The sequence below is a fragment of the Carcharodon carcharias genome, chromosome 9, assembly GCF_017639515.1.
Source record: "Carcharodon carcharias isolate sCarCar2 chromosome 9, sCarCar2.pri, whole genome shotgun sequence".
NCBI lineage: Eukaryota > Metazoa > Chordata > Chondrichthyes > Lamniformes > Lamnidae > Carcharodon > Carcharodon carcharias.
The window spans coordinates 19,171,234-19,187,872 of record NC_054475.1 but is presented as its reverse complement, the minus strand read 5'-3'; the positions used below and the strand labels follow the sequence as shown (position 1 = coordinate 19,187,872).

Genomic DNA, 16,639 nt, shown 5'->3' with positions numbered 1-16,639 from the left:
GAGAAAGTATGACAGATGCGGGACATGAAATAATTGTATTGGTGCTGTTTGTTCTGAGACAGGTTGAAGGACAGTGTGAGTGTTGGAGATTCCCTGTTTGTAATCCAGGCACTTCCTGAACTTCATATCAACAATAAATGCAAAATGTTTAAATTTGTTCCAGTCTTAATATTGATCTTCCTACTTCTCTGCCCAAAAATATTCACAAATATAATTTTAAGTGGATTGCATTGAAATAAAAAAGTTCAATCTTTAAATCTCGACTCGTGCATATCTATAAAATAAGGTGACTCCTTCCCAGTGTATTAGCGATTACAAATCCATGTTGGGCAAATGACAGTCTCCTTTATACAGAGCTGATGTGCTCCAACTTCTCAGTCCTAACATCGGATGGGATAATAAGTTGCCCGTTCTGACACTCGGTTTTACAAGCCACGTTTGTTATTGTTTCCATCTTCACTGTCAGAGTCTCTGCTTGCTTTCTCGCCTTGTATCTACGTGCAGTGGGCTCCAGAAATAGAGAAACAGAAGACAGCAGGTAGCACACACCAGCCAGGTAGAAAGAACAGTCATACGTCTGTGTGTAGTCATATAGCCAACCTGCAAAATTTGCAAGAGATGTTCAGTTTAACAGGTTTATTTCACATTGCGTTATTTCAATGCTGTCATCACCAGTTTCCCATCTGCACTTAACAGAAACCGTCAACTAGTCCAAATCCCATTATGGAAAGGGCATTAAAGCTATGGAGTGCTACAGTGTAAATTCAATGGAATAGGAAACTGTATGAGGAGATGCTTTAGAAACTAAGTCAATTGCTACAAAGCCTGAAAAGTTTTACAAGTATAAAGAGCTTTGATGGACTTAATAGAAAAAAAAAACTTTCTTCTGCTTTGGATCAGTGGTAAGGTGGTCATCTATTTAAAATTGTCAGTTAGGATAGAGGAAGGAGAAAATTATTTATGCTGATTGATCTCAAAGAATAATGATTTGGAACAGGGTATGGTTAAGGCAAAGTGCAATACATCATTGTGGAGAAATTGAATTAGTCCTGTATTGATACAGGATTATGGAGAGCAAGCAAGGTGGCGGGATTAGTTTGGGAGTGATACAGGGCAATGGGAAAAGCATAGGGTAGTGGAATTTGAATTTGGATTGGAACAGGGCTATGGGAGGAGAGAGTGCAGAAGTAGGATTCATTTGGGATTGGGCCATGAGGAGACTGGAGAAACAGAATGAGTTTGTGATTGATACAGGGGCTGTGGGAGGCAGGTAGAACAACACTGAAGAAGCTGGACACTGTCCAGGACAAAGCCCACTTGATTAGCACATCCACAAACATTCACTCTCTCCACCACTGATGCACAGTAGCAGCAGTGTGTACCATCTACAAGATGCAATGCAGGAATTCACCAAGGCTCCTTAGACAGCACCTTCCAAACCCAATACCACCTAGAAGGACAAGGGCAGCAGATAGATGGGAACATCACCAGCTGGAAGTTCCCCTCCAAGTCACTCACCATCCTGACTTGGAAATATATCGCTGTTCCTTCATTGTCGCTGGGTCAAAATCCTGGAACTCCCTTCCTAACAGGTGGGTGTACCCATACCACATGGATTACAGCGGTTCAAGAAGGCAGCTTACCACCACCTTCTCAAGGGCAACTAGGGATGGACAATAAATGCTGGCCCAGCCAGTGAAGCCCACATCCCGTAAATGAATTTTAAAAAAAAGGTAGTGGCATTAGCTTTGGAGTGATACCACACACTGTGATGGTGCACTGTGACACAGGCAGTGCTGCCACCCACCCAGTTTGGTCATGTATTCAAATGAGCTGTTGCAGTAGGCACCAGAGGGCAGATGTTATGAATGAGCAAAGCTGAGCGAGACTTGGCCATTTAGATTTTTATTGGAAAATACCTGTTCCACAATGCTGCACCCTGAAAGCATACCATAAGACATAAAAGCAGAAATTAGGCCATTTGGCCCATCGAGTCTGCTCCACCATTCAATCATGGCTGATGAGTTTCTCAACCCCATTCTCCCGCCTTCTCCCCGTAACCTTTGATCCCCTTACCAATCAAGAACCTATCTATCTCGATCTTAAATACACTCAATGACTTGGCCTCCACAGCCTTTTGTGCCAATGAATTCCATAGATTCACCATTCTCTGGCTAAAGAAGTTTCTCCTCATCTCTGTTCTAAAAGGTCTTCCCTTTACTCTGAGGCTGTACCCTTGGGTCCTAGTCTCTCCTACTAATGGAAACATCTTCCCACGTCCACTCTATCCAGGCCTCTCAGTATTCTGTAAGTTTCAATTAGATCCCCCCTCATCCTTCTAAACTTCATCGAGTATAGACCCAGAGTCCTCAAATGTTCCTCATTTCATTCCTGGGATCATTCTCATGAACCTCCTCTGGACCCTCTCCAGGGCCAGCACATCCTTCCTGAGATACGGGGCCCAAAATTGCTCACAATATTCTAAATGTGGTCTGACTAGAGCCTTATAAAGCCTCAGCAGCACATCCCTGCTTTTATATTCTAGTCCTCGAAATAAATGCCAACATTGCATTTGCCTTCCTGACTACCAACTCAACCTGCAAATTAACCTTAAGAGAATCCTGGACTAGGACTCCAAAGTCCCTTTGCACTCCAGACTTCTGAATTCTCTCCCCACTTAGAAAATAGTCTGTGCCTCTTCTTCCTGCCAAAGTGCATGACCTCACACTTTCCCACGTATTCCATCTGCCACTTCTTTGCCCATTCTCCTAACCTGTTCAAATCCTTCGGCAGCCTCCCTGCCTCCTCAAAACTACCTGTCCCTCCACCTATCTTTGTATCATCTGCAAACTTAGCCAGGATGCCCTCAGTTCCTTCATCTAGATCATTAATGTATAAACTGAAAAGTTGTGGTCCCAACACTGAACCCTGCGGAACTCCACTAGTTACCGACTACCATCCTGAGAAGGACCCCCTTATCTCCACTCTCTGCCTCCTGCCAGACAGCCAATCTTCTATCCATGCTAGTACCTTGCCTCTAACACCATGGGCTCTTATCTTACTGAGCAGCCTCCTGTGCGGCACGTTGTCAGAGGCCTTCTGGAATTCCAAGTAGATAACATCCATTGGCTCTTCTTTGTCTAACCTACTCATTACCTCCTCAAAGAATTCTAACAGATTTGTCAGGCATGACCTCCTCTTGATGAAACCATGCTGACTTTGCCTGATTTTACCATGCACTTCTAAGTATTCTGAAATCTCATCCTTAGTAGTGGACCCTAAAATCTTACCAACAACTGAGGTCAGGCTAAGCGGCCTGTAATTTCCTGTCTTTTGCCTCACTCCTTTCTTAAACGGGGGGGTTACATTAGCAATTTTCCAGTCCTGACTCCAGTGATTCCTGAAAGATCGCCACTAACGCCTCCCCTATCTCTTCAGCTATCTTCTTTAGAACTCTGGGTTGTAATCCATCTGGTCCAGGTGATTTATCCACCTGCAGACATTTCAGTTTTCCTAGCACCTTCTCCTTGGTAATGGCCACCATACTCACCTCTGCCCCCCCGACTCTCTAGAACTTTGGGGATGTCACTCGTGTCTTCCACTGTGAAGACTGACGCAAATTACCTATTCAGTTCCTCCGCCATTTCTTTGTTTCCCACTACTACTTCTCCAGCGTCATTTTCAAGTGGCCCAATGTCCATTTTTGCCTCTCTCTTACCCTTTATATATCTAAAAAAAACTCTTGCAATCTTCTTTTATATTACTAGCCAGTAATATAAATATTACTCATATTTAATCTACTCCCTCCTTATTTCGTTTTTTAGTTGTCCTCTGTTGGTCTTTGTAGGCTTCCCAATCCCCTGGTTTCCCACTGCTCTTCGCCACATTGTATGCTTTGTCTTTAGCTTTTATGCTGTCCCTGACTTCCCTTGTCAGCCATGGTTGCCTCGTCCTCCCTTTAGTATGCTTCTTCTTCCTAGGCATGAATTTTTGCTGTGTCTCCCAAATTACTCCCAGAAACTCCTGCCATTGCTGTTCCACTGTCTTTCCTGCTAGGCTCATCTCCCAGTCAATTCTGGCCAGCTCCTCCCTCATGCCTCTGTAGTTGCCTTTATTCAACTGTAATACCGTTACACCTGATTCCAGCTTTTTCCTCTCAAATTTCAGGGTAAATTCTATCATATTATGGTCACTTCCTCCTAAGGGTTCCTTTACCTTAAGCTCCCTTATCAAATCTGCCTCATTACACATCACTAAATCTAGAATTGCCTGTTCCCTAGTAGGCTCCACCACAAGCTGCTCCAAAAAGCCATCTCGTAGACATACTTACTATAAAAGCAATCCTCAGACCATTCTCATTCATTCTCAGACTAAAACCCATTTTTGTTTTATTTACTATAGTGCTGTTGGGTGTAAAAGCATATTTATCATTCCATGCTTCAAAAATTTTAATCAGCAGCAGAAGAAAGGTTACAGTTCATGCTGTGATCCCATTTTCTGCCCAACCCCTGCACACACAACCCACCTCCTGTCTGATTTTAGACAAGACACTTAGAAACAAGAAATACTCCCCACACCATAGTTCTTATTGACACAGGACCTCAAAAAGCCCATGCACTTATCTGAAATCCTACAAACCCTACAGAAACACACACCACACCCTACAAACTGATGACAGCCTCCCATATCTCCTGGTTGACTGCAAACATCACCAGCTGCAAGCTGGTTAAAAAAAAAACTGAGTGTTGAAGCCCCAGGTTTCAATGGTCCATGGAAAATGTGGACAACCCTCAAAATGCATGAGAATGGTCCAAGGAAGATATTTCTACTTGCTCCCTAAGTGGAACATCGAGGAAAAGCTCAAATTGTGACTGTAGCAATTGGAGTATGACCATTACCTGTGTATTGAACTTCTTTCCTGAGAAATCCATTCCTGATGGCATCACAACCATTCAAACTGTGTTAGCTGAAGATCTTAAATGGATTGCTGACCTCAACGTCGAACTATAACTGCTTCCCAGCCATATGAATAAAATGTTCACGGGCTGATTAAAATAACCAGCACCAATTCTAAAGGGCAAATTACGTCAGGCAAATTTAATAATCCGATGAAATAATGATTCACTAATAAAGGAAATTCCATGGATTGCGCGTATGGATTTTTAAAAGGTTTTTGAGAAGGTACCATATTGGAGACTTGTTTGTATAAAATTAAGGCGTAATATTAAAAGTGGAGCAGCATAGTTAGGAAGTTGTTGAAGGATAGAAATCAGAGCTAATGGGTGTTTTTCAGATTGGAGGGATGAGCTGCAAAATTATTTTCAGAAGAACTACATTGGGAAAAGAGCCACAACGTCAACGTTTTCAGAAGACCCAAAAATAGAAAACGTAGTTCATTGGAGATACTGTTGGTGACAGAGACAGGTTAGGAGATCAGGCAGATGTATGTCAATTATCTGCATTAAATTTTATCTGACATCTTTGGGTGATATATGTGGGGAGGAAGAATAAGGAGAAGAAATGTTCCTTAAATGGAATAGCTGTAAAAGGAGGAGAGGAGCAGAACTACACAAATCTTTAAAAGTGGGAGGGAAGTTGTTAAAGCTGTAAAAAGCATAAAGGATCTCTGGTTTTATCAATACGTGTATAAAGTACAAGAGTAGAGAAGTAATGCTAAACCTGAACAAATGATTAGGGAGAGGTTGGAACTCTGTGTCCAATTTAGACAGTTTTATCTTTGTCTGTTAAATCGAAGTACCTGCCCAACTCCCTTTTTAAAATTATTGATGGAATCATCTTCCACCAGCTTTTCAAGATGGAGCCTTCTAGATTCTGACAACTTTTAAATACAGTTTAAAGTGAAATGTTGACACTAATAACAAGAAATAAAGATCCATACTTGCACCACTGGTGTGCCTTGTAGTAAGATTTATGTTGAATTTTAATCAAAAGCAAAATAAAAGTCTGAGCTCAAATCCTGATCCTATCCTCTGTCCATTTCTGGATTTACTGTAAGAAAAGAGTATCATCTGTGTTCAGAGACATACAGAAATTTCTTGAATTAGTGCCCATTCTGGGTAGATTTTCAAGCCCGGGTTTCATAGCATCAGATTTCTGTATTTGTGGACGGGTTATTTCTGTTGCTATAAATGTATTTTGCAATAGCAGCACGGTGTAACTTTCCATTCCCACTCATTCACATGTTAAGGCTGTGTGCTCCCAGGAATGCCAGACTCCCAACTAGAAATATCTTTAAATCACTGATTTAATGTATTTGACATAACTATCTCTCCTCCCTTGTGTTGCCTCTGGCCTTAATGATTAGAGGTTTGGATATAAAACCAGATCCTTTCAATAAAACTCTCAGACCAGTAGAGGGAGACAGAATGTCTCTCAACCCACACCAACCACAATTAGTATACATCTAATTTCTCTCTCTCTCTCACACACACACACACACACACACACATACACTCTCTTTCTACCCCCCTTCCTCCCCCAGGAAGAGTAAAATGATCACTCCCTGCCCCCAACTGACCTTTCATGTCTCCATTTCATCGTTACACCAAGGCTATAAGATATTATGCAATAGGCAGGAAATGTTGGCACTTTGGAAAATTTCGAACATAGGTTTAAAGCTGGGGCAAAAGTACGGTGGGATTACTGGGGCTTATATTTATGATCCGCAAACATCAAAACCAGGATATGATTTTTTTCATAAGATAAACAAATGAGGCTGTTCACCCCATCCAATGTCATCTCAATTCATCCAAGCTCATCCTAACTCCTCCAGACCCACCACCTCAGCCCCCCTAGCTGTTTCTCTTAGGGTTTATGTCTCCATTCCCACACCTGGGGAACAAACCAAGTGTTGAAATACTGCCCACAACATCAATTTATAATGCTGTGATTTTTAACACAAGCCATTTGACAGGACCAGGCTGTGTTGAGGAAGTGGGTTTGTGTTCAGTATCTGGATCAGGTTGAATTTAAGTTGGGATGGGGTTGGGTTTGGATCGGGTAAGGTTTGTGTATGGGATTGGGGAGAAAGCTTCCTATTGCACCCCCACTAGGCAGAGTGAAATCGTAGTAACTGTGAGCATGTGAAGGCAATGGGCCATTAGCCCCAAACATCTCTAGGACAACAGGTGATAAGATTCTAGAGAGAACTGACCACAATTTCACTAGAACTTGTTTCCCTGTGTAAAGAGTATTATTTAAAATGCTCTCATCAATCCACTAAGGACCTCTGAGTACTGATTCTGACCCATTTCTCTCTGATGTAGCACCTTCCTGATTATTTAAATTCCTATCGCTGGGATTTGGGATGTCCTGTGGAATGTTGAAATGCTCATTCACACACACACACTTCAGGCACTGCGGCTGAGATCCTGATTTGGGATGAGCGGTTACAGATTAGTTTTTGTGTTGTCTTTTTGTTAAATATGTTCAATTAGAGCAAGGGATAAAAAGATCACTCATTCTATCAAAGTCCGTCTCATTCAGATGCTAACTGTCCTATTTTATACTTGCTGCACTTCCTGTTCTAGTGTCCACTTGCCTGCCCAGTAGCCCTTTCCAAAGAATTCACATTCTTTGAGTACAGAAATTTCCTTTAAAATCCTTCTATCTTTTACTAGTTTAACTTTATAGCTTTCAGTATTTTATATTCCTCTGAGGGCTCCTTAACCATCTTTCTGCAGATTTTGAGTTTCCATACTCTTTACTCATAGCTTCATCCTAGGCTCAATTTAATTGTCCCCTCTGCATTCTGCTTTGTGTTTGCTGTGATGGGACCAGAGCTGAACACATTATCCAAAGTGTGTACAGGTTCAAGCAGTAGAGGTTTCTGACCCCTTCAATGTTGTGGATACACTGGGTGAGCAGGTCACCTATTCCTGAGGTCAATGCCTGCAACCCATTTCCAGCTTTTTTAATTTGATGATTAAAAGTTGGGAGGGACTGGGAATCTAATCGCGAAACCTGGTGACTTAGCAATTCTGTACTCGAGAGGAAAGCTAAGTGTAAAAGGAACCCCAATAACCAGAGACCGCTGAACCTTTTCTAAGTATAGTTGACCGCACAAGAGATCGTCGTGGTCACCAGACTACAAAAGGCATAAGGCTGAGAACGGCTAAATCATAAAAGTTACCTCTATAGACTGGTGTTTTATAATTACCTCATTATACTATATCAATAAACTGCAAGTTCACTGTCACTCCCAGGCCTCTTTATCCAAGGCCTCTGATCATTCAACTTCACTCATTGTAGTTTCCTAACACTGTGGTATGCTGTACAGTCAATTTAATTTGCAATTAGTAGGCCCAGTTTGGTTTCAATATCCAAGTCATTGGGTTTCCAAACCTCTTAATTTAAATAAAAATCTTTCATATGTAATTTTGGCCAAAGCTTTCTGAAAGAACAGATAAGCTATATCACCGGAAGTCCCACAATCCATTTTATTTGTAACATGCTATAATTTACTGGTGTAGAAGAAATACACCAGTTATTTTCCAGTTACAGGGCATACTTTGGCTGGGCTAGAATATGGTCTGCAAGCTGTAGGAGAACAAGGTCTCCTGTAACCGAAACCCAGCAGAAGTTGGCACCTTTAGAAAGGACAGAATTGACAATAATACAAGTCTCTGTGGGATGAAGACTAAACCGCAGCCTGTATTTACTTGGAACCACACCTCCCATTACCTTGAATCGGGGTGAGACTGGATTTGTCTCATGATGAATCATGGCTGTCAGCCAAACAGCCTTTACTGCATCTCCAATTACTTTATAACTAATGAACAAAGATGTTCAAAGAACATGAAAACTTCTAAGCAGAAATGTCCTGGACAGTGATCTTTAATTTCTGGAAAAGGGGTGAGTGGTGGGGGCGGGAGGGTGAGTGGGAGGTTGGGATAGAGTGGGACCCTATTAGTACACATTATTTTCATTTCCAAGAGATGGGCTGAATTACATCAGCACCAGTATGAAGGTCTAATTTTCTGTCTTTCAATTTCTCTAAAATGAGAGATGCACATTAATATTCGAGTCCCTGTCAGTATATAGGTCTCCAGCTCATTTATATTACATATTCTGTTTGTACAGAATGAGTGCTAGTCTGTTATCTTCTCTCATTGGCTCTGAGTCCAGTAACATTTGATGAGTTGTGTTCTATGCAGATCTGTTTATGGAAAAGTGTGGCTGACATCATGCTTACAGTTAGGCAATTATTTCACACACACGCACGTGTACCAACTGGGTTTTAGATCCCCAAGTAACTCATTCATGTAAACTCTTTTGAGAAATATTTGAAGATAATCGTTAACCTATTTCACATTAATTGCTGCTCTCCCAAGAGCATTAGCCCACACAGCATATCCCTCTGACTCAATGCGTTAGGTTATCGGGTTATCAACAAAAGGGAATGGTGAAGAAGGAGGTTCGTGGTCAGAAGAAAGATAGATTGGCAACTGATTTAAACACATGGAGTTGGATTAAGAATGAGGTGAAAGAAAATAGGTGACTATTAAAAGCAAAGTGAAAGAGTCTCACTCCAAATAAGTGAAAGTTGTTAGACTTGCTCTGCTTAGAGTCCCCTTCAATGTAATGTGTATCATGATTTATATGTCTCTCTCTGTCCCTGCTACAGTCTGATAGAGCTCAATAACTGTGAGACTAAGAGTCATTGTGTATGATACACGAGTAAGATTCCCAATGATTTGAGTTGCTGTGTGTAAGGAAATGAGTGACAGGGTAACCAGCTCTCTAACTCTATGCATTGACATAGTGACATTGTCACTGGACTGGTAATACAGAGACTCAGGCTAATGACCTGGGGACTTGGGTTTGAATCCCACCATGGCAGATAGTGAAATTTGAATTAAATAAAAATCTGAAATTAAAAGTCTGATGATGACCACAAAACCATTGCAGGTTGTTGTAAAAACCCACCTGGTTCACTAATATTCTTTAGGGAAGGAAATCCGCTGTCCTTACTTGGTCTGGCCTCTGTGACTTAAGACCCACAGCAATATGGTTGACTCTTAAACGCCCTCCAAACAAGGGCAATTAGAGATGGGCAGTAAATGCTGTCCTTGCCATTGATGCCCACAACACATGAATGAATTAAAAAAAAAACATAGATGCTTGATCAGTATTTAGAGAGAATGCCTTCTGGGTAAGCTGGTTTCCTACCACTATCTAATTTGAATAGGAGGATCTTCTCGTACCTGATGATGATCAGGTATAATATCAATGCAGACAGTTCCACTCTTAAAATAGCTTAAGTCCCTGAATGCTGAATGTTACTTTCAGTTAAGGAGACTGTGTTAGGGAACATTATATGTTGAGGAACGTTGATTATTGGGGAGCAACGCGCATGACCTTACCTGCTGCTGGAGGTCCTGTCAGGCAGCCAATCCCAGCAAAAAACATTGAAAACCCCATTGAACTTCGTACTTTTGTCACACCCACTAGGTCAACCTGTAGAACACAAAAATTTCTAAGAAAGCAAATTGGTACAAGCAGATCCAATTGCATATAATTGTCTACATGTGGCTTCAGACACTCAGTTGTAACAAACTGCTACAAAGCCACAAAAAAGGAATGAAACTGGACGGACCACCCAGGCATCGACCTAGGCAACGGAAACGACAACGGCAAACTCAGCCCAGTCGGCCCTGCAAAGTCCTCCTTACTAACATTTGGGAGCTAGTGCCAAAATTGGGAGAGCTGTCTCACAGACGAGTCAAGCAACAGCCTGACATATTATCTGTAAGGTATGATTCTGTGAGGATTAATGTCCCAGACACCATCCCTGGGTATGTTCTATCCCAACGGCAGGACAGACCCAGCAGAGGCGGTGGCACAGTAATATACAGTCGGGAGGGAGTTGCTCTGGAAGTCCTCAAAATCGACTCTGGACCCCATGAAGCCTCATGGCATCAGGAAAAACATGGGCAAAGAAACCTCCTGATTATCCACGTACTGCCCTCCCTCAGCTGATGAATCAGTGCTCCTCCATGTTAAACACCACTTGGAGGAATCACTCAGGGTGACTTCAATGTCCACCACCAAGAGTAGCTCAGTAGCACCACTATTGACCGAGCTGGCCGAGTCCTAAAGGACAAAGCTGCTAGACTGGGTCTGCAGCAGGTGGTGAGGGAACCAACAAGAGGGAAAAACACACTTGACCTCATCCTCACTAACCTACCTGCCACAGATGCATCGGTACATGACAGTATTGGTAGGAGTGACCACTGAACAGTAATTGTAGAGACGAAGTCCTGGCTTCACATTGAGGATACCCTCCATCGTGTTGTGTGGCACTACCATCGTGCTAAATGGGATAAATTTAGATCAGATCTAGCAACTCAAGACTGGGCATCCATGAGGCACTGTGGGCCATCAGCAGCAGCAGAATTGTACTTGAACACAATCTGTAATCTCATGGTCCAGCATATCTGGCATTATTTCATTACCATCAAGCCAGGGGATCAACCCTGGTTCAACGAAGAGTGCGGGAGGGCATGCCAGGAGCAGCAGCAGGCATATGTAAAAATGAGGTGTCAACCTGGTGAAGCTATAACACCCAGGACTAGCATACCAAACAGCATAAGCAGTAAGTGATGGACAGTGCTAAGCAATCCCACAACCAATGGATCAGATCTAAGCTCTGCAGTCCTGCCACATCCAGTCGTGAATGGAGGTGGGACAATTAAACAACTCACTGGAAGAGGAGGCTCCACAAATGTCCCCATACTCAATGATGCAGGAGCCCAGCACATCAGTGCAAAAGGTAAGACTGAAGCATTTGCTACAATCTTCAGCCAGAAGTGCTGAGTGGATGATCCATTTCGGTCTCCTCTGGAGGTCCCCAGCATCACTGATGCCAGTCTTCAGCCAATTTGATTCGCTCCACGTGATATCAAGAAACGGCTGAAGGCACTGGATACTGCAAAGGCTATGGGCCCTGACAATATTCCGGCAATAGTACTGAAGACTTGTGCTCCAGAACTTGCCGCGCCCCTAGCCAAGCTGTTCCATTGCAGCTACAACACTGGCGTCTACCCGGCTATGTGGAAAATTGCCCAGGTATGTCCTGTACACAAAATGCAGGACAAATCCAACCCAACCAATTACTGCCCCAACAGTCTGCTCTCCATCATCAGTAAAGTAATGGAAGGGGTCATCAACAGTGCTATCAAGCAGCACTTGCTTAGCAATAACCTGCTCAATGACACCCAGTTTAGGTTCTGCCAGGGCCATTCGGCTCCTCACTTCATTATGCATTGGTTCAAGCATGGACAAAAGAGCTGAACTCCCGAGGTGAGATGAGAGTGACTGCCCTTGACATCAAGGCAGCATTTGACAGAGTGTGGCATCAAGGAGCCCTAGCAAAATTGGAGTCAATGGGAATCAGGGAGAAAACTCTCCACTGGTTGGAGTCATACCTAGCACAAAGGAAGATGGTTGTGGTTGTTGGAGGTCAGTCATCTCAGCTCCAGGACATCACTGCAGGAGTTCCTCAGGCCAGTGTCCTCGGCCCAATCATCTTCAGCTGCTTCATCAATGACCTTCCTTCCATCATAAGGTCAGATGTGGGGGTGTTCGCTGATGATTGCACAATGTTCAGAACCATTTGTGACTCCTCAGATACTGAAGCAGTCTATGTCCAAATGCAGCAAGACCTGGACAATATCTGGTCTTGGACTGACAAGTGGCAAGTAACATTTGTGCCACACAAGTGTCAGGCAATGATCATCTCCAACAAGAGAGAATCTAACCATCACCCCTTGATGTTCATTGGCATTACCATTACTGAATCCCCCACTATCAACATCCTGGGAGGTTACCATTGACCAGAAACTGAACTGGACTCGCCATATAAAAAATATGGCTACAAGAGCAGGTCAGAGGCTAGAAATAGTGTGATGAGTAACACACCTCCTGACTCCCCCAAAGTCCACCATCTACAAGGCACAAGTCAGGAGTGTGATGGAATACTCCCAACTTGCCTGGATGAGCGCAGCTCCCACAACAGTCTGCTTGATTTGAACCACATCCACAAACATTCACTCTCTCCACCACTGAGGCACAGTAGCAGCAGTGTGTACCATCTACAGGATGTACTGTAGGAATTCATCAAGGATCCTTTGACAGCACCTTCCTAGTACCACCTAGAAGGACAAGGGCAGCAGATAGATAGGAATACCACCACCTAGAAGTTCCCCTCCAAGTCACTCACCATCCTGACTTGGAAATATATCGCCGTTCCTTCACTGTTGCTGGATCAAAATCCTGGAACTCTATTCCTAGTAGCACTGTGGGTGTACCTACACCACATGGACTTAAGTAGTTCAAGAAGGCAGCGCCTCACCACCTTCTTAAGGGCAACTATCGATGGGCAATAAATGCTGGCCTAGCCAGTGAAGCCCACATCCCATGAATAATTTTTTTAAAAAATCATTATTATCTGTCAATAATATGACTTCAGATTATTGAGTGAGCTAGCCTCATGAAGAGAGTTTCAGACAGAGGCTCCAACAGCTTCTGTGTAACTGATGTCACTGGAATGGGTCTGGAGGGAAGAGAATTTGAAATGGTGGATTTCCTCCCTGTGTAAAAGTCCTAATTCCTTCAACTCAGGGATACTTCTACTTCTAAGATTGCAGCATACAGATTGCACTATTACTGAAAAAATTGCTTCACATAAATAGGCTCACAGCAGGCCCACATGCCAACTTCTTAAACATTTGTTCGCAGATTCCGCAAAGCATCACTTCTAGGTGACATTTTATTTCAACAGATATTTAAGGGAACTGCCTTGAATGGAGAAATTGAACAGACACTGTGCAAGTATGAAGAAGAAAAGCTGGTGATTTACCAAGACAGGGAGCAGCAGAGCCATGTATCCACCACAGAACACAGCAAAGAATATGGCATATGTCATCAGCTGAGCATAGGTGGTTGCCAGTGGAGCCAACAGGTTGGAGAGGCCGCACAGAAGAAGATAAGCTTTGTGGTAGTGGTACTTGCTTGCATAGTTTTGGTCAGCTATCCATCCTGAAGCAAGTTGGGCCACAGTCTCGGTTATTCCTGAAAACACAGAGCACAGGAGCACTCTTACAACAACAACTTGCAATTACACTGTACTTTTATACAATAAAAATTTTGAAGCACTTCACATGAGGGTAGTAAGACACTGAACCAAAAAAGAGATAAGGAGGCTAAAAGCTAGGTCAAAGAGGTAGGTTTTAAGGATCATCTTAAAGGAGGAAAGTGGTGGAGTGCTTTATGAAGAGATAAACATTGGCCTTTTAGCAACTTTCGTATCATTGAATTTTGACTCAGTTTGTTTCCTGTCTGATTTTCTACCTCTGCTGAAGTTGCTGGTTTTCGCTGGGGTATGGGTTCCATGGGCACCACATTGTACCTCATCTCTGCCATCCAAAGCTCAACTGGTCGCACTTGCTTCTGAGACAGAACATTGTGGGTTCCAGTCCTGTTCAAGAGACTTGAGCACAAAATCCAGGCTGGCACTCCTTGTAAGGACAGCACTGAGAGGGTGCTGCACTGTTGCAAAAGCAGTACAAAGGAATGAGATGTTAAGCCAAAGCTACATCTGACCTCTTGGACAGATGTAAAGAAATTCTATGGCACTATTTCAAAGAAGAGAAAGGGAAGTGTCCTGGCCAACATTTATCCCTCAATCAACGTAATTATTTGTTGAAGCTTGCTGTGAGCAAATTGACTGTGACTACACTTCAAAACGACTTCATTGGGTGTAAAGCACTTTGGGATGCCCTGAGGTTGTGAAAAGCACTATCTAAATGCAAGCCATTTTTTTTCTTCTTTTTATCCAAATGACTGTTCTTCATTGTAAGCCCCAATGAGTCTTAAGAAACTATTCAACAATAACTTGTATTTATAAAGCACCTTGGAACTTAGCAAACCACTCAGAGAGCTTGACAAAGCAGTCACTCATTCACCAAGCTGTAATAAAGAGATGGTTACAAAGGGTGAGCTAAGGGGAGGTAAAATATATAATAGAGGAGGCTTTTGAAAGAGGAGAACTGTGTCAAGAGACAAGCTAAAAGAAGCAAATTCACACGTGTGCACTTTGACAACTGAAATTTCTTCCATAGGAACTGGAGGAGGGCATCTGCCCCTTCAGCCTGCTCCACCATTCATTAGATCCTGGTTAATGTGTACCTCCATCCCATTTATCCCCCTTTGCTTCATATCCCTCAATACCTGCACTCAATAAATATGATAGAAGGAAGTTTGAAGAGAGGGAATTGGGAGCAGGGAGATGGGAGAGAGGGAAAGGATGGAATGTGAAATTAGATTCTACTGCTGATTTCTTGGTGTAAATAAGGCTGTTTGCTTGGATTTAGCACTGAGCGTTTGAGCAGGTTAGAGCCTGTAAATTCTGGCGGTGGACCAAAGGTTAGTGAGTTCTTCTGGCTAGAGCGAGAGGACGGAAATGCATGAGTGCCAGATACAAAAGTATTCCAGCAATGAACCAAATTGTAAACAGCAGGGCACAAGTGAAGTCAAACTGGAGAGCAGAATGTAGTGAGGGAATTCATTACCTTTGAAAAGTACAAAGAGGAGAGGACAAGAATTATTCTGTGGGTGAGTGAGTGGATGCCTCAGCAGCCTGGCCCTGACCCTGCCCACATCAGGAAGGATCCAGGGTCTGTAGACTCAAGGCTTCCCAGTGAGGTGTGGAAATCTGGGTGAGGAAATAGAAAAAACAGACTTTTCCCCGTGACAGTTCTTCAATCTAAATAAATGTTGATCGCTGAGCACACCGCCTTCAAACCTTCTCTTTTCATCTTCTAAAGTACACATCAGCCACATAATGACAATCAGCAATGACAACTTATATTTACACATTGCCTTTAATATGTTAAAAAGTCCCAAAAGTCCAAAGGCGCTTCTTAAGAGAGTAATGAGATAAAGAATTGACACTGAGCCAAAGAGAGAGACACTAGGACATCTTGGCCGAGAGGAAGGTTTTAAAGAGTACCTTAAAAGAGGAGATAGAGGTCAAGAGACACAGGGTTTTAGGGAATTCCACAGCTTAGGGCCCATGCAGCTGAAGATAACAATGCCATGTCTCATCTTTTCCTAACAAAGGCTGATAAAAACAATCTTTTCCTAACAAAGGCTGATAAAAACAATCTTCTGATATCAGCTAAATGATCCCAGCTCTCACAGGTCTGCATGGCTCAGTACAGTCTACTAATATTTACTAACAGAGTCCATACCTGGCTTAAAACTAGGCAGCAACTAAAGCGATAAAACAACCTAAGAATTATATTGAAAAAACTCAGCAGGTCTGGCAGCATCGGCGGAGAAGAAAAGAGTTGACGTTTCGAGTCCTCATGACCCTTCGACAGAACTGTTCTGTCGAAGGGTCATGAGGACTCGAAACGTCAACTCTTTTCTTCTCCGCCGATGCTGCCAGACCTGCTGAGTTTTTCCAGGTAATTCTGTTTTTGTTTTGGATTTCCAGCATCCGCAGTTTTTTTGTTTTTATCTAAGAATTATATTGTCTTTTTTCCATTTGGGTCTTGTTTTATTGATTCATGGGATGTGAACATCGCTGAAAAGTCCAGCATTTATTGCCCAC

At 42.8% G+C, this 16,639-nt stretch overlaps 1 protein-coding gene across 1 annotated transcript in view; it reads right to left on the bottom strand.

Annotated features, from left to right (window-relative positions):
• Nucleotides 1-346: 346 nt before the first annotated feature.
• slc16a4 (solute carrier family 16 member 4) overlaps nt 347-16,639 on the bottom strand; it is a 129,526-nt gene continuing 113,233 nt past the window's right edge. The window contains exons 7-9 of the mRNA XM_041196100.1: nt 13,883-14,094; nt 10,386-10,479; nt 347-600 (exon numbers count right to left, since the gene is read on the bottom strand). Of these exons, the coding sequence (XP_041052034.1) occupies nt 347-600; nt 10,386-10,479; nt 13,883-14,094 (560 nt within the window). The remainder of the gene's footprint in view (nt 601-10,385; nt 10,480-13,882; nt 14,095-16,639) is intronic.